General features: G+C 40.0%; 1 protein-coding gene across 8 annotated transcripts in view; it reads left to right on the forward strand.

Moving 5' to 3' along the window:
* The window catches only part of LOC131105440 (intermembrane lipid transfer protein VPS13B-like), a 265,748-nt gene that overhangs the window by 104,521 nt on the left and 141,621 nt on the right, over positions 1-19,606 (forward strand). For all 8 annotated transcript variants that reach the window (XR_009119934.1, XR_009119933.1, XM_058053560.1 and 5 more), the window contains 4 exons: positions 7,826-8,060; positions 9,184-9,401; positions 13,742-13,945; positions 18,027-18,198. Coding sequence is in view for 6 of the 8 variants with exons in the window: in XM_058053560.1 (XP_057909543.1) it covers positions 7,826-8,060; positions 9,184-9,401; positions 13,742-13,945; positions 18,027-18,198 (829 nt within the window). In the remaining 2 variants the exon portion in view is untranslated. The remainder of the gene's footprint in view (positions 1-7,825; positions 8,061-9,183; positions 9,402-13,741; positions 13,946-18,026; positions 18,199-19,606) is intronic.

Consider the following 19,606-nt stretch of genomic DNA (forward strand, 5'->3'; position numbering starts at 1 on the left):
ATGTATTTAATCAAGTTATTATAATTGGTACACTGCCTTAATTTTTACCATTTATATCATTTGCTGTGTCAACACACTGATAACTTGTAGTCATTATTGATATGTACACATATGACCTATTAAAAGGGGAAAAAATGATCATACACGGCATTGACACGCATGCTTGTAACATGACAGAATGACTGAAATGGTGCAGGAATCTGGTTTGGAATGGTTTGCTTGGAGGTTAATCTGAAGTTTTCGGGCATGCGTCCACCGTTGGACTTTGGACGGCGCTAGAAGAAGCCTTGCCAAACGCTGGGCTGATCAGCTCACCTGAGGGTTCAGCTTGGCTTGCTGTGTTCGATCGCACTCCATAAATCAACGGTGTGCAGCGCAACCTCATTCAGTCCATTTAATACTGTTGAGCATGTCGCACCTTGTGTGTCATTTCCTGTTGAAGAGAATAGAAGCCTGAGCGCCTCACTGTTTTCTTAATCGTAGAGTAGGAATATGACGGCTTTTTGACTTCTGTTATGATACCGATATTGCAGCGTTGAATATCGGCCAATACCGATATATATCCAATACAATATAAGTATGAAACATACTTTTATTACTTTTTTTGCAGTGTGTGATGTTAGAAAAGGCTTGATCATGTGATGTTACCAAACAGACACCAATAGTCAACAGCAGATGTGAGAAAAACTCAATTTGTCACGTTTTGCAGATGTGTCAGACTGTGTCGATTATTTTGGTTGGGAGGGGTTTCCGAATTTTGTGGTGCTGCTTCAAATGAACGACGGGGTAGGTCATGTTGAACTTGGCTGCTTCTGTGCCACCACTGCAGGTTTGGACTCGACTGTGACGTCTTTTTCAGACATTACCAGGACGCTGCCAGGTTGTTGTTGTGATCACGTGGTGTGGACTGGAATGCTTCTTTTGGAGATTTTAGACCGATACGATCCATTTTTTTTGGCTGACCAATGTCCAATCTGGACACACTCATTGTAGATCTTGACCACTATTAGTAGGGTTGCTTGCTGAAACCCACGACTTTAAATATGAAATAAACAATGACTGTCAGTAGCCTAAGTGATGACAAAGTGATCAGTAGAAAGTGAAGGCGTCTCAAGATAAATAATCTACCATCACGGTACTTCCAGGACACACACAAAGTACAAAAACAAATGGAAACTGACATCAACAAAAATATTTCAGAGCAACGGAAGGAGAAGTCGAACCAAAAGAGGCATCTACAGGATTATATGACAAAGGAATTGGCAAAGGAAGTGAACCGAAATTTGCCGAGATATCGAGAAGGGGAAGGATTAGTAATGGTTTAGTTTATTGCAAACATACTTATAGTTACATTGAAGTACCTCAGATGTTTACACCGGTACATTTCGTCATATTTGAGGAGGTTTATAGAGTGTTTAATCCTACCCCTTGATTGTTATTATTAAATAAGCTGTCTTTGGTTCGACTCCTTTTCAGACACTTTGAATTATGCAAGTGTAACCATTCATTCATTCATTCATATTCTACCGCTTTTTCCTCACGAGGGTCGCAGGGGTGCTGGAGCCTATCCCAGCTGTCTTCGGGCGAGAGGCGGGGTACACCCATGACTGGTCGCCAGCCAATCACAGGGCACATATAGACAAACAACCATTCACACTCACATTCATACCTATGGACAATTTGGAGTCGCCAATTAACCTAGCATGTTTTTGGAATGTGGGAGGAAACCCGGAGTACCCGGAGAAAACCCACGCATGCACGGGGAGATCATGCAAACTCCACACAGAGATGGCCTAGGGTGGAATTGAACCCTGGTCTCCTAGCTGTGAGGTCTGCGCGCTAACCACTCGACCGCCGTGCCGCCAAGTGTAACCATATGTTTCTTTTTGTCGTTTTTATTAAGGATATTTGAAATATACTAAGCCATTGCCGTTACCATGTAGTAACCAACCAGATTGTTCAAAAGAAAGCGATCACGCCAACATCTCATAATGATTCTTTCTAAGGACAATCTCCAGTCAAATTTGGCCTCGGCCACCTCTTTGAGCCCATCTGTACTGGCTCAGTATGCCAAAATAGCTGAGGGTTGATTGTTTGAGCTCAGGGGGTGGGAGCCGTCATTACAGGCCAGGCCAACCACACTCATAAGGCCACTGTCGGATCGGTAAACGCAGCGATCAAAGTTGCAATTAACCCACTGCGCTAACACAAACATCTGGGCCAGCAGAAACAAACAAAGCCTTCATGTCACCTAAAGCGTTTATTTTTGCAGATTTCCACTTCAGCCAAGGAGACCTCCAGTGCTTGTCAGCTTCTGTAAGCAGTGTTAGAAGAGAGGAATGCGGGGGCTTCAGGGATGGCTGGTTGCCTCAATGTGCTCCCGTGCCAGGCCGCAAGTTTATTGCTTGTGATGGCATGCGGGTACGAGCGAGGCTATCTGCTGTCTGTGGGCATCATGCTTAAAATGACTTTCTCACAGACATTTGGAAGCGTAGCAGTTCAGCGAGGCGGGCAACAAAGGAAAGTGTATACATGTACACATCGAAACGCACATCTGTAGTGTCTCACACACATTAATCATCTCAGTTTCCACGAGACACTATTTACACTATCGCAACCGCTGTTCCAAATGGGTTTTTGAATTGAGCTGTAAATGCAGGATATGTAGAAGAAGAGGGAGCAAAAGGTTAACAGTGGGCGGGGGTGCCCAGAGAGATATTTGGAGGGGATGCTCTATAGACCCTCTGTTCATCTGACCAGCAACTTTGGTCCCGTCTGGTGCAGGGACAGGAAGATAACATTTGGAGAGGTATCAGGTTTTCAAAAACAAAGGGATGTGTTTTCCATTTGCTGCCGATCCCTCCAGTGAGATATTTCTCCTCTTGAGTTGCAAATGTTTTCACCGGGGATGCTAGAAGTGGTGTTTCTAATTTCCTCTTTTTCTCCGTCGCCGGGTGACATCCTGTGTCTTGTGAATTGCTTATTGTGTGTGTGAGAGAGAGAAATGTGTAGGGAATTAATTTGAGAAAAATGTCAGAATATTTATTTTGATTTAAATATTTATTTCAATTTTTTTTAAAAATATGTATCCTTCATTTTTGACATTGTTGAATTTTTTTTAATAGTTTAAGCGACATTGGGTCCCATTGAAAGGAGCTATTTAAGGTCAAAGTTATTATTAATATATTGGGAAGGTTACTTTCGTTCATTCATTCATTTTCTACCGCTTATCCTCACAAGGGTCGCGTGGGGTGCTGGAGCCTATCCCAGCTGTCTTTGGGCGAGAGGCGGGGTACACCCTGGACTGGTCGCCAGCCAATCACAGGGTAATGTTAATGGTTTTATGTCATTTGAACATGCATCAGATTACAATTGAATGCATCCCATAATCAGTTCACAGTTCCACATGTCCAAAAGGAGTAGGAAGAAGCAAAGCTTATTAAATCCTACCCCTCCATCTGGTACTTTTACAATCGGTAACTGTTACATTTGTTCACTTCCTGCTTTCCTGAAATGGTTTAAGGTTTTTTAATTTTTATTTTTCCATAATACAGTTTAAGGGCACATATAGACAAACAACCATTCACACTCACATTCATACCTATGGACAATTTGGAGTCGCCAATTAACCTAGCATGTTTTTGGAATGTGGGCGGAAACCGGAGTCCCCGCAAAATGAAAACCCACGCATGCACGGGAAGAACATGCAAACACCACACAGAGATGGCTGAGGGTGGGTTTGAACTCAGGTCTCCTTGCTGTGAGGTCTGCACGCTAACCACTCGACCGCCGTGCAGCCCGGAAGGTTACTTAATGTGTAAAAATAACAATAAGTAGAATAAGAATAGTGAAATATTTTTTTTTGTGCATGAACATCATATCACCTCCTTGACAATTAATTTTACACAAGTACCATACATCGGCAAGTGCGAAGTTATGATGTATGGTCATATCACCTTGTACTTTGGTACATGATTTAAAAAAAAACTATATTAGGAAAGCAGGAAGTGAACAAATGTAACAGTTACTGATTGTAAAAGTACCAGATGGAGTGGTAGGATTTAATAAGCTTTGCTTCTTCCTACTCCTTTTGGACATGTGGAACTGTGAACTGATTATGTGATGCATTCAATTGTAATCTGATGCATGTTCAAATGAAATAAAACCATTACCATGAAAAATAAGCCAAACCTGCAGATGCTAGGTAACTGTACTTGGAATGTTGCATGTCTTACTTTAAACTGCTTATTACAGAAGACACACAGTCCTCTGCTTTACCTACAGTATGTGTTCCATCTTCACATGGTCACAGCCATTAAATATAGCTATGTTTATGCATTAGCTTCCTTTCTGGGGGAGGTTACTCTGCTGGAAACAGATAACAATCCTCACAGAGACTCAAGGGACAAATGATAGCAAGTCAGATGATACACCCCTGCTGCTGCTCAGGAAAGAAGGAAGTGAGGGACATTTAGGAGGAGGTGGTGGTGGTGGCGGATTTGAAACAGTCCACACATGTGGCTTGGATTCTAACACTGTCTGATGAAGCCAACAAGTGATTAAGGAATAAAAGTGAGCAGAACTTGACACAAAAAAAAGACAAAATGTTGAAATATTTGTGATGTGATGCCAGGCTGGAAGTGTTGGATACCAAATGGACAAAGTAGGTAAATTACCAATTAGTCAGCATAACCTCCAATTGGTTTAGCACATTGTTTAATTTCCAGTAATAAATCATTTTATTTGAAGTTCACTTTACATTTCAAGAAAATCTCAAAGTCGAATTTATTGATTACTGACAGCAGATACTAGTGTTCTGATCCAGTATTCAGTTTGAGTTCGTGCCAGAGTGATTCTAGATTAAAGTTTAAGAAAGTCCTTTCAGAGGCCTAAGATGATGGGATCAGGGCCTAAGCCACAGGATAAGCAATAGTCACCTCTGAAAAAACCTACAGGCTGTCACTCAGATGTCAAGAGTTTATTTGGCCTCTGGCGATCATTTCAAAGGAATATTTTTGGTGTTGTCTTATGCGCCTTTTTTTTACTATGTTTTTTTTTTTTTTGGTTCTTGCCTGGCTTCATAAGATAACTGGACCGATTGGCAAACTCTTTGCAGAATGAAGTACGGACGGAGTTATTTACGTCCTGTCCTTGGTACAAATTGTTTACATTTTGATATTGCTTGTTTTGTGTTATAAACATGAGATATGTTTAGTCGGCAACAGATTTTGACGGTCTAATGACTACAAGGTCTGTCAAACCATCAATAATGTGAATAATGTGTCGTATTATTGATCCATCCATCGTTTTCCACTTCCACCGAGGGGGTTGCACCCTAAGATGGGAAGCCCAGACTTCGCTTTGCGTGGCTACTTCGCACAGTTCCTCTCTGCGGATCCCAAGGCTCTCAAGCAAGCTGAGAGACATAGTCTCTCCAAGTCATTATGAAGTTGGGTCTTCCTGGGTCTTGGGTCTTCCTGGGTCTTGGGTCTTCCTGAGGCCTTCTAACGAACGCCTTCCTAGGGAGGCATCCAGGAGTCATCCTGACCAGATCATCCGGCTTCTCTCAATGCGGAGGAGCAGTGGTTCTACTCTGAGATTCTCCCGGATGACAGTCCTTCTCACCTTATCTCCAAGTAGAGAAAACTCATTTCCGCCTCTTGTACTTGCAACCTTGTCCTTTCGGTTGCTACTCAAGGCTCATGATCATAATCATGGGTGAGGTTGAGAACATAGCTTGACCTGAAAATAAATACAACTTTGTCGTAATGGAAAAGGTAATTCCAGATTATGGTTTGTTTCACTTTTTACATTTTTACTAAAAGGGGACTATAATCAAACTGTTTCTTATACTGGAGTAATTTCCACAGACCATCTATGTGTTTTTTTTTTGCTGTTTTATTTCCATTTTATCCTGAACTTGACAGAAGTCAAAGTTGTGTAACAGATATTCCACAGTGCAATTACGCTCTTGGATTTCAGCTATTTTTTGTGCCCATTTCTAATTTTAGACTATTCCCTCAGAAGCACTTGGAAAAGCTGCCTTTCCATGGGTTTGCCCTCAATGAATTATACATTTTCCACTATTTTATTATGGATAAAATATGAATTAGTTCACAGGGCTTTACGAGTGACCCTTGAGTCTAGTTGTATGTGGCGGCAATGGTCCTCACCTCCCTAGCATCTGATGGAACAATCCATCAGTCATGCTGGCATCCTTGTTAGTTTCCCGTCTTGACATTGCTCATGCTTTCTCTCTCACCAAACATACCCAAGCCTGACACGTCCGTCAGCTCATTCTAAGCGGTCATACAGCCTAATGACTTCCATTGCTGTGTTTATTGGCTTGTTACGGAGCTGTTTAACATAATTGTGGGGAATACCATACATGAACCCTGCGCAGTCTCAACTGAAGCTTTACACCTTACGTCGAGACACGGAGCCCATACTGATATGTTGTTCACCCGGCCGAGTACAAACATTATTCGTTATTCTTATGTGTATGCAACTATGTGTATTCACTGCGTATGCGACCACATAATTACTTTCAACACAAACAGTGGATTCCCCAACAGCTCTTCCAAACCTCTTTCTTTTCCCTCCTCCCATCCAATCCCTCCAGGATTTTTATCTTCTCCGTACACAACATCTCTACACATACTTTCCATTCAGAATCAATGCCTGGTCGTGGAGAGAAATGTATATGTCAACACGTAGCCCTCAGCATTGAGCTTGACCAAATTGGTTTGGGTTTCAGTTTTGTTCTGAAAAGTGCATGTTTCTCATGACCACAGATTGCCCCCCCCCCCCCCCCCCCATTTAAAAATAATAAATAGGCTTTCTGGTCGTTGTTGGACGATTTTCCCGGTATTTGGAGACTAAGTGATTTAGTATTGTTCTGCGGAGAGGTCCACCCCTCCCACAAGCAGTCAGTGCACAGTCAGCTTCCGTGGCACAATGAGTTGAGTGTAATGTGGTAATGGTAATGGTTTTATTTCATTTGAACATGCATCAGATTACAATTGAATGCATCACATAATCAGGTCACAGTTCCACATGTCCAAAAGGAGTAGGAAGAAGCAAAGCTTATTAAATCTTACCCCTCCATCTGGTACTTTTACAATCAGTAACTGTTAGATTTGACCACTTCCTGCTTTCCTAATATAGTTTAATTTTTTAATTTTATTTTTTTTAATTTTTTGTCACGTACCGAAGTACGAGGTGATATGACCATCCAATGACATAATGGGTACCATAGTAAGTGTCAATATAGTGATATATATAGCACATCATGACTGGTTCAAGACTCTTCATCCTTGCATTTAGCAAACATCAACTGCTTGTATTGTTTCTTGAATTGGCTCATCGTTGTGCATTGTTTGAGGGTCTTACTCAATCCATTCCATAGTTTGATTCCACATACTGAAATGCTATGGCTTTTTAATGTAGTCCTAGCATATAAGTGTTTCAAATTTAGTTCTTACCTGACTGCAACAATGATTTGAGACGGTTTGTAAACGTAATCTTATATATTCAAACAGCAATCTTATGAAATGGTAATTCTCTCCCAAACGTGTCGCAGACTTTGAATTTGTTTCATTCTGCGCGGTTCTGCTTGATTTGTGCTGATGTTGAGGAAATGTGACGGGCGTAAATGGGAAGGTTACGTCAGACATGGCAGCCCGATGTAAAATCAAAGCCAAACAAATCTTATGAGTGACTCACTGTGGTGACCCCCGAGGGGAGACGCCAAAAGATTACTGTATATGGGCAATTCCTGTTTTTTTTTAAATCATAATTCATGTTGTCTGCTTTTACTCTCCAGTTGGAGCTGCAATCATGTTGTGTGTTCCTGCCCAATGACAGTCTTCCGTCACCAAGCACTATCATCTTTGGTGACATCCCTGGTACTGTGAGAAGCTGGTACCACAACCAAGCATCGATGCCAGGAACCCTTGTGGTCTGCCTGCCCCAGATCAGTGTTGTCAGTGCTGGGCACAAGTACATGGAACCTTTGCAAGAACTCCCATTTGTGGTATCCAAGCCCATTTTAGAAGAAGGTAGGTTTCTGACACTACACAGCTTGAAATGCTTTCTTTGACACTCATTGCAGCACAAGAAGATACTTTAGAAGGTATTTTAGTTATTGTTTAGCTATATGATGTACTCAGGTTATTACCGTATCTAATTTTCTGTGTGGCGATATGAGGAAATAAACTATAATATTACACTTGACTCGCTAATAGTGCTACAAAAACAGGTTAGTTAAGGTTGTAGGGTTAAAGGTCAGGATAATCAATATATCAATGTCACATAAACACAAATATACAAACTTTTTAGTCCTGAAATTATAATTATGAACATTTGTAATTCTAGCGTAACCTGTATGCATGTTCAAAATAAACAAAAATTACCATAACTTAAATACAATTTGCGGTTGAATACAAGATGCAATACACAACTGATCACATATTTACTTTTGTTTTTATTAACATTTTTTATTAAAATTCTTGGTGTTGATAACGAAGTGGGATCAAAGATTGGGAGTGTACCGTCTTTTACGACCTTTTCATCACTTGGCTAACCTTTGACCGAACGCCGCTCATTCGGCATGACAAAAGATAAACAAACTTAAGTCGAGCGACTTTGAGAGATCGATGCCTGCACATGTGTCGTGCACACCTGGCAAGGTTGACATAACGTCTGACAGGACGTGTTTTTTTTTTTTTTTCTTCAAAATAACAAAAATAGAAATCTTCAATTACATCAGACATGTACTTTTGGTCATACGAATACAGACATCAGTCTTGGTGATGTTACTGCTAGAATTGGTTTCAACAATGTTCCGACCCTAAATGATCGGGTTTTAAACTTATTCAGTACTGAGTATCATACATTAGTGTCAAGATCTCTTCTACATTTGAATTATTATAATGACATTGTGCGTATTCATGCAAACAGGTCATGGATTTGAAGACATTTATTAATTTTTTTCTTGAATGGCAATACCACATTGGTATGTTAAAGAAAAAAAATAGAATGAGTTCTGCAGCCCTTTTACAAGATTTATAGGTTTCTGATATTATAATATCTACATGTATTTACTTAAAATGTATCATGTTTGCATCTGTTTATTTATGTTTTGTTTATGACCTTGTTTTCTTTGATATATTCCCCCACCAGGTGACGCTTTCCCGTGGACAATAACCCTGAGTCAGTTCAGTGTCTACACCCTGCTGGGTCAGCAGCGTAGCCTCAGCCTCCTGGAACCGATGGGGTGCACCTCCACCCTGGCAGTCACATCCAACAAGCCACCAAACTGTTCCGAAGGAAGGCACTCCTTCGTTGTTTGTCTCCACGTCGATCTGCAGCCAGTCCGAGTCAAGTGCTCAAACCCTCAGGTCAGTTGACATTCGCCCAAATTACTCATTGGCGTTCCGTGATTTATTTGGAAGGATCATATCGTTTTACCTGAATGCTCAAAGAAACAGTCCGTTTCCATAATATCTTTTATTTGATTTGAAATAAACTGCTGTTACCTTGTGATTGGCCATGACATGACAGTGAAAACAAAAACGTGTTGCCTCATTTGTCTTAAACCAAAATGTTTTGGTTTGTTTGACTCATCCACATTGTTGAATATAGTCTTAAAATAGTGTACTTTATTCTACCGCCTTGACTCTATGTTGTTTCAGAGCTATACAGTAAACCTAGGATATATCGGACTCGGATATATCGGAAATTCGCTCACAACGGACAGATAAAAAAGAACCGATTTTTCTGTAATGCATTTCCAATAAAAATTCATTGCATATATCGGATTTTTTATAACGGATTTCGCCTATTTCGGACAAAATCTCCAGTCCCGTTCCAATGCATTTCCATTAAATTTCCCTCGCATATATCGGATGGCCGCATCGTGGCGCTCCGATTCGCCGAATCGTGACAGGCCGCTATACGACGTCATTTGCAGCGTTTGCAGCGTTGCCTGCGCGTCCAGGTACATTGGAAACATAGTCAAGGAAGTGCCTTTTTATAACGGATAAAATCCGATTTACGCATATACCGGATATAAATCCGATATATGCGTAAAAAGGACATTTTCCTTTTTACGCATATAACGGATTTCGCTTATATCGGACAAAACCAGTGGGAACAATTGAATCCGATATATCCGAGGTTTACTGTATCTGCATCTAAATGTACTATTGCACATGTTTAGTTTTTTTCTCAATTGAATTAGCTGCATTAAATTAGGTTCTCTGTAAACACTTTATTGGGGCGGCGCTTGGAATGGTCACACAATTTAACATCTCAGACCGTGCCTGGGTGATAATGAGGAAAATTGGTACCAGAAACAAATGAAAGTCTGCAATCCCGTTAGTAGGTGAAAACCTTCCCAGATATTTGAAGAGTGGGTTTGGGAAATTATCTTTTTTTTTGTTTTTAATTTATTTCAAATAGACCAGCTATGTATTTGACACTGCTGATAGGTTATTGTGATAATATGCTGAGTCATTACTAGCATTTAGTAATGACATGCGGTGAAAATTCTCTTCTTTTGTAGTCTCTTCTCCTCTTTTACATTCTTTTCTCCCCTCATAATGATGAGTCAAGCCATGCCGCAGCGCTTTAAGAAGTGCTGCCAGAGTAACCCCCCCCCACCCCGCTTCGAGAACAAAGGAACTTCTTAGTCTTTGTTCACATTAGTATTGTTGCTTGCAGTGTAAGTGCAAATGTCTGCAAAAAGTCTGCATATATGCGTCACAAAAGAAATACCGCTACATACGGCAACTTAAAGCTAATGCCGCAAAGCCTGCTGGGTTGTAACACAATTAGTTGCAGGTTCAGTAACACTGGCCGTCTCTTTGATTACTAATGTTTACTAGTGATGAGGAAAGCTAACAAGCTAAATAGTCAACAGACTGATTATGTGATGCATTCAATTGTAATCTGATGCATGTTCAAATGAAATAAAACCATTACCAAAAGCATCTTTAACCAGGATAGGTTCCATCAGGTAATCAAACCCTGATAAGCTTGTGCTCTGATCTCAGATATAACACTGTACTCAAATAAAACACATGTGTATCTCTGCATGTGTATGTTACGCTACCACACACACTCTCCAAAATGTCCAACTGGTTATGTATCTAGATAAATTGCGCTTGGAAAAAGAGAAAAGCGCACTAACCATCTGCACCGTGCGCTCTCACATCTTTCATGTGTGTTTTTTATGAATGACTGCGAGAGCCTCTGTTCAGTTTCCAGGTTGTACTACCGCAGCCTAGCACTCCTCTTGATCCGCAGATGACAGGTCTTTGGAGAACGCGGCCCTCCAAGTGTTCAGCTTTTCCGTACTCATGAAATGTGGCATCCGTATTGTGAGCTCATGTAAGCATTTGTCTGTGGGCTCATCTTTGAGTGGCCACACCTGCCTGCAGCCAGACAGTAGTTACTGGACCACAATGGTAATGGTTTTATTTCATTTGAACATGCATCAGATTACAATTGAATGCATCACATAATCAGTTCACAGTTCCACATGTCCAAAAGGAGTAGGAAGAAGCAAAGCTTATTAAATCCTACCCCTCCATCTGGTAACTGTTACATTTGTTCACTTCCTGCTTTCCTAATATAGTTTAAGTTTTTTTTAAATGTAACTACTACTCTCAAAGCTTTATTATTATGAGTTGTCTTAACTCAAGGATGGCAACCATCATAATTAGTGATAAAAAAAATCCCAATGGGCAAAAATATCACAACAGATATCGCTAATATCGCTCTCTAAATTACAAAAAATACAATTTAACCTTCAAAAATATCCATGAAAAGCAACAGTCATACTACAAAAAGCAACTTTACTGTGAATTCACCTTTTGCAATCTACGCGCCTAAAACGCTACGCAGACGTGACATACATTATACGAGTCTGGTGTGAATACGGAGTTACATTAATTACATTTTTCATTCAATGCAAGTGAGGATTCATCTTTTTTTCCTCTCACAACATCGCCACAAATCTGTTCTCTTATTTTGCTAATTGGTTCTCATCTCTCCATCATGGAAATATTTGGATAGCTTATTAAATCCTACATTTCCAATCAGTAACTGTTACATTTGTTCACTTCCTGCTTTCCTAATATATATATTTTTTATGTAACTACTACTCTCAAAACTTTATTATTATGAGTTGTCTTAACTCAAGGATGGCAACCATCATAATTGGTGATTAAAAAAAATCCTAATGGGCAAATATTTATATTATGGTATTATAATATTATTTATAATATATTTTTTATTTAATTTTTGTCATGTACTGAAGTACGAGGTGATATGACCATACAATGACATAATCGGTACCATAGTAACTGCTTCCTGCTTCTCTTTACCAGGAAAAGGGGTGGAATCATAACAATGTCAGAGAGAAGATGACAGATCTATAGATTATTATTATGATTATTAAAGTAAAGAGTAAAGAGGAACAAATGAAATAAACATTATATAAATGTGAACAGAAGCAATTTTAACATTTTCATGATAGAAATAGTCTGATGTCAAGACTTTCCCATTGACCACGGACCGAACCATTGTCACTCCACCATTCCCAGGCCTTTTATTCTCTACTCTGCATATTCTCCAGGTCTTGCGCTCGGTTTGTCCTCTCCTTAGTAGGTGTTTGTAGACATGTTTGAAATAAGCCATACACTTGTAATGACTTGCGCTCCGTATCCGTGTGCTTTCTGCCTTCAAAGGACCCACATTCGGGCCGCGGAAGGGCTACTTTTAAAAGCAAGAGCTTAGCTTCGAAAGCGTTACTTTTTTTTTTTAGAGCTCTCCACTTTTCTAAATAAATCTTTGCTGAATGCATGAATAAGTGAAAGCACCACGACCCCTGCTTTCCCTTGTCATGTTTTCCACTCATGTTTTTGGCTTTGCTGTTGTTTAAAGTTAGGGCCTCGAGTGAAGACATGATCTATTGCCGAGAACACTTTGATGCCAAGCCTCCAATTTTTCCTTACTGTGGTGTTTTTTTTTTTTAGGTTCAGGGGAAATTGATGAGACAAAACAAATTTCCTCTGTGGCTAATCCTGTCAGAACTGTGTTATGAAAAAAAGAAAAATTATATCAGCATGCTGCGTCTTACAAATGATGGCACATTTAACAGATAAATACAGAATAGTCTCATAATGCCAGGTCCGAAAAAAAAAAAAAAAAAAACAATCAGTGATAAGTTCAAGAGCCGAGGGGTGGGTGGATTGTGGTCCATTACTGGCTACTATTCCTTTTACTCTGTCTTCTCTTCAAGCTTTAACGAGATTTAGTGTCACATAACTACCAAACTGCCAAGCCAAATCAGTGGTAATGACTTCAACTACACGAGAACTCCCTAAAGCAGCTGTTTGAGTCAGACTTTGGCCAAAATACATTTGAATCTGCTTTTAAATGTTGAGACTTGTGGCGTGTCATGCAGATTTATCTTTTAATTCACTCAACTGCAGAAGTGGTCTGCATGTGCCGATGCATGTATTAAGCTTTGTAGACACGGTCCACTTTAGGTCCCAAAACTTCAATAAACATAAAACATATATTAACTGGCGTGAGAGAATCATAGTACAGGAAAACATGTCAATTTGATTTATTTTCTGTTTCTAGTTCCAATTAAATGATTGATATACTATACTCATATTTTATATATTTTCCGTTCTATTTGTCTTACTTTGTTTTGGTTCCTGACCAGATTCAGCTTTCGTATGAGCTCCTGCTGAACTGGACTTCTACTTGGGCTCGTCTCCAAAGGCATGGCATTTTACGTCAGACCACCAATGTCCCGGAACCCGCTACCGGTGCCACTCCATCGTCTCCGGTCCGCAGCAGTGCTGGTACAGCCCTGCCAGACACCAGCACCTATAGTCCGTCTGCAGATGTCGGATCCCCTACTGAGGTTTGTTGTGTTCATTTGGCTACAAGGTTTAAAACCAACCATCATAAAACCGGTTCAGTTTTCGTGGCTTTAGTAAAGGTGTGCAGTCCTAAGATCTTTACAACTAATTAGTTTAATTAATTATTACATCCAAATTAACACCTGCTCATAATGGCCAGCCAATAGCCAGTTATAATTCAGATTCCTCATGTCAATTCCGGTTCCTAACTATTGTTGATTCCGATTTTTTTAAGAGGCAGGGTCATAAAAGATTACATGGATTAAAGGAGGGTGCTAAACAAAGTTGTTTTTCGACAAAATGTCTGAAGTTTCCCATGAAGTTTTTATCAACTTTAGAATTTTTTTTTTATTCTCAAGGTGCATTCAAGTACACGTTAAACTCCGAAATCACAACAGCATTTTTATTTTTCATTCACTCATTCATTCATTTTCTACTGCTTATCCTCACGAGTGTCGTGGGGGTACTGGAGCCTATCCCAGCTGTCTTCGGGCGAGACTGGTCGCCAGCCAATCACAGGGCACATATAGACAAACAACCATTCACACTCACATTCATATTTATGGACAATTTTAGTCGCTAATTAACCTAGCATGTTTTTGGAATGTGGGAGGAAACCGGAGTACCCGGAGAAAACCCACGCATGCACGGGCAAACTCCACACAGAGATGCCCGAGGGTGGAATCGAACTCGGGTCTCCTAGCTGTGAGCCCTGCGTGCTGACCCCTCTTTATTTTTCTTTTAATAAAATAAAAAATACGAATATTTCAGACATATTCCAAATGGTGATTAATCGTGATTAATTAATTCGACAGCTTTAACAATAAAGCTGATTAAAAATGTGAATAACTTGACTGCCCTAACTGCCAGACAAAAAGAAGTGTGTGTATGGTGTGACTTTTGTGAGCGTCTGAGAGGCCAGCTGCTAATGATGGTTTAGATGAGTGTTTGTGTTATTAAGCTGTGGCAACCAGCCAGTGATTTAATGAATACCCTATGACCGTGTCAAACCTGTTAGAAACGTGTGGCCCTTTGGGATCACAGAAACACCATAATGACATCTGAGAGGCAATGATGTGAGTCGGTTTGAGCACCTATCGAGGAAAAAAAAAAAAAAAAAAGGTTTCAAACCATATGTGCATTTTGTGTCTGCGTTCATTTTAGAGCCATCAACATTTATCACTGTGTCATTTGTGGACTCAGTGGCGAGGATACGGTTAGCCAGTGAAGGACTTATGGTATGGTGTGTCTATAACAGAATCCCACTTGTCACTGTTTACTTAAATACAAACATTGGTAGAAGTGTTTGGTCCTGTGGGAGGTTGATGATTGAGCAAGAATGTGGGAGCTGTTTTGATAATTCTCAGCAGTTGTGGCAGCACTCTCTCCCCAAGAAGCACACCTCCTGACCCCCTTCCTGGTACTTATTCTTTAACTATATCCATACCATCACAGAGTCACACCCCGCCCCGTAGTTAGAAAGTTTGGGAAATGTCCATTTTATACTATACTAGAACATAACATAAAAAATGTTAATTTTGTATTGAAAAGGTTATTTCACACACAAATGCTATTTTACCTTACATTATTGATAAGTGGTTAGCGCGCAGACCTCACAGCTAGGAGACCAGGGTTCAATTCCACCCTCGGGCATCTGTGTGGAGTTTGCATGTTCTCCCCGTGCATGCGTGGGTTTTCTCCGGGTACTCCGGTTTCCTCCCACATTCTAAAAACATGCTGGGTTAATTGGCGACTCCAAATTGTCGATAGGTATGAATGTGAGTGTGAATGGTTGTTTGTCTATATGTGCCCTGTGATTAGCTGGCGACCAGTCTAGGGTGTACCCCGCCTCTCGCCTAAAGACAGCTGGGATAGGCTCCAGCACCCCGCGCGACCCTCATGTGGAAAAAGCGGTAGAAAATGAATGAATGAATGAATGAATATTGATAAACCGACTGCACGGTGGCCACACAGTGAGGAGATCGGGGAGACCTTGGTTCGATTCCCCATTTGGAAAGTTTGCATGTTCTCCTTGTACGTGGATTTTCTCTGACATTCCAACAACATGCCTGCATGTTAGGTTAATTGGCTCCCTGGCAACCAGTCCAGGGTGTACCCCGCCTCTCGCCCAAAGACAGCTGGGATAGGCTCCAGCATACCCGCGACCCTAGTGAGGATCAGCGACAGCAAATAGATAAATGGATAGATTACTGATATTTTACAGCACATCTACAGTCGCAGAATGGGCCAGAAACATCTCACCTTTCCCAAAATGCTACAAAATATTTTAAATAGCCAAATTTGATGATGGAAGCAACTTAAAAGACTAGTTTTGTGGAGCTGTGTGGAGCTGGAGACCCCCTTGATGTAGTAAGTTGCATTTAGAGGTTGACAATTTGTTTAAAACCAAACATTATCTACAGATTACACCTGTGAAATCAGCAAAAAACTAATACATTTTTTTTTTTTAATCACCCATATTTACCCCTAAACATATTTTTTCCTCCTCCCACACTGCCTGTCTTCCCCGCCTGGTGTTGTCCGACAGTGTTTGGGACCCTCTGATGAGCAAAGACAAACTCTGCAGAGAAAATAAACCTGGATTCTCAGCCTGTTTATAGCATGGCGACCTCAATATTAAACTGTATACTTCACAATTTGGCTTATAAAGATGTGGGAAAAAAATAGAATATTTGTATTTTTGCAAGTCAGGAATGTGTCAGAACCCGCCTTAATCAGCACGTTATGTTTTGTTACATAATGTAGATAAGTAACGTTATTCCAAAGTTAGTTTTTTTCAAATTTATTATTAGGTTAAAGGTTATCCAGCATCAACTTTGATCATTCTTGGTTACTTTTTTGCGGCGGCAGTAAACTCATCACACACACACACACACACACACACACTATTATGTTAACTCACTCAACAATTAGTCCCCAAATGGCAGTAGACATCAAAATATCTTACTGAATGAGTACTATTAATACTTGGCACATGTTATTCTCTTGCCAGTTACTGCATACTGTGAGGCGCTCCGACACACAATGACCTGGTTTGATTGCATGGAAACATATAATTACACTTTAGATAATTGATTGGAACAAATGCCACTTATAAGGTAATTGATTGCTTCGGTCTGAGCATATCGGTCTGTTGCAAAACATTTGAAGTGAATCATAACTGGTATCATTTATGTTGTAGTGATACCACGTTACCTCCAGAGGTTTCTTTTTTTTTTTTTTTAACTTTTTTCAACAGCCTTGCTGATATGTCTTTAATCAGATTTGGTTTGAAATCTTTATACTCTTGAGAAAGTGCTTCGACTTTTTCCGCTTAGAAGCAAATATATTTAATGGGCCACATGTTTCTCATCAGTGTCTTGTGGTCCTCATATACTGTATATTGTATACATACAAGTACTGTATACTGTACTAGGCAATATGTTTTTAAGTCGGCACAATCAAGATACATATATTTTAGGTATTTTTTTTATAATAGGATCATCACAGAGCCTTGTAGTCAGACACAGTGCAATTAAATTCAATTTGCAAATTAGTGTAGTGCTCTTATCCTTCCCCAACAGTGGAATGGGGACATAGTTTCCTCATCTGGATCCTCTTAAAGACACTGTAATCATCCAAGCAGCTGTGGCGTTTCTAATTGAGATTGTTGATAACCTCGCCACCAGCGACAGCCAGGCTCAATAACCATGACATAATCTGTCATTACAAGGCAGTGATGGGAGAAGCTATGGGAAAAAAATCAAATAAAAAAAAATCACGCATTTTCAAGAGCTTTAAACCACAATGTTTATTTGCAGGTCGATCACTTTCCAACCAAACAAATATGTTTGAAAAAACAGATTTACAGATTTAAGAAAGACACGGACACAGACTATTCCTATTGCAGTCATCCCTATAGTGTTTGTCTGACATAGGAATACAAGCATATGGATGTTTATCATATGCAGTCACAAAATACAAATCATAATTGTGATCATTTTGGAATGCTACTTAAATTACTTGATTATTTTTCAAACAAAAACCCATAAAACTTCTTGTCCCTCCTCCTCTTCTTCCCAGGGTGACTCGGTACCAGCAGGTGATGACGGTCCCTTTGCTGACACGGTGACCCTGGAGCAGAAAACTAGCAGCATCGGTGGCACTAGTGGGAAGGTCAGCCTTTGGATGCAGTGGATGTTACCCAAGATTATTGTTAAGCTGTTTGCCCCTGACCCAACAACAAAAAAGACAGGTATGTGTTTCTCAAATTAATACGCTACCGCTCAAAAGTTTCGGATCACTTGGAAATTTTTTTGGGGCCAGTCTGAGATAAGGCATTTTCTTGGCAATCCTGCCATGAAGTCCAGCATCCTGAAGTTGCCATTTCACTGTTGATACTGACACTGGTGTTTGACTGGTACTGCTTAGTGCAGCTGCCAGGTGACGACCTGTGAGGCGCTCTCAGATATTTGTCTTCTTGCACAGTTCATCGTTTTTATGTCCTTGTTAGACCCAGTTTGTGCTGCTCTCTGAAGCGAGTAGTTAACAGCATGGTAAGAGATTTTAGTTTTAGTTTAGATTTTTAGATGGGTTTTCTAATAATCTATTATCTTTATAAAATGTTTAACTTGGATTAGCAGCCATACCAGGAGATTGATGCAGAGGACTGACAGTTGTTGATAGTAGGCCTCTATACAAAAATGTAGATCATTCTTTGAAAATCATCTGATTAATTTTAATTGTTTGTGTAATGGAAAAAAATTGTTTGTGAAATGCATGAAAATGTGTTTTTCTTCAGAAAACAAAGAAATTTGCAAGTGATCCCAAACTTTTGAGCGGTAATTTATGTCATTTTGTATTAAAGTCAATTTTTGCATGTATCGGGTTTTGCATGATTAGTATTTTTTCGTCCAAAAATGTCCCAATTTCGTCCAAAAATGTATCCCAAATCCTCAGTACGGATTTGGAAGCATGCATACACTATGTAGCACTTTTAGCGCAGGAGGAACTTTGGTTGTATGCGGGGCTGCGTCGGGCTATGGATGACGTGTGATGTGCGTGCCCTCTGCAACCATTTCTGACTTCGTAAGAATGCACGCTGTGGGTGCAAGTCAGTTCACTGCGATGAATTCACTGAATAAAGATTGATGTCTTTAAAATTTAACTGTTGAAGGCCAAGAGGAGGTTAGCAGCTGCGGAGAAAGAAGATTGATGGAACTGTGTCGTGTCTCGTTCAAATTTATTGTGGTGATGAAAGGCTTAATTTACATTTGAGTGCGTCTTTGTAATATTGCACATCTTCTCACCAGATCTCAAAATGAACAATCTATTAAATTATGAAAATTGCATTTTTGCACCTTGCTGAGGTGCATTCACTCCAAAAAAAAACACACCACATGGGGACAGCAATGCCATGCCTTTGTGTAAATTAGGTAAAATATGTCGGTATTGGCTTTCATACTAATATACCAATATTATCCAGCACTTTATTTACCCATATTTTTAAATTTACATTCAAAGTGTGAAACTGGGAAATAATAGATACGGAGTTAGCAAACATATTGTGTGGATAGCATCATCAATATAAACACTGATACCGATCTGAACCGATCAAATCCGTCCGGACAATTGCTTGTTGACGTAATTTAATAAACGGCCAA

This window comes from Doryrhamphus excisus, chromosome 17, assembly GCF_030265055.1.
Source record: "Doryrhamphus excisus isolate RoL2022-K1 chromosome 17, RoL_Dexc_1.0, whole genome shotgun sequence".
NCBI lineage: Eukaryota > Metazoa > Chordata > Actinopteri > Syngnathiformes > Syngnathidae > Doryrhamphus > Doryrhamphus excisus.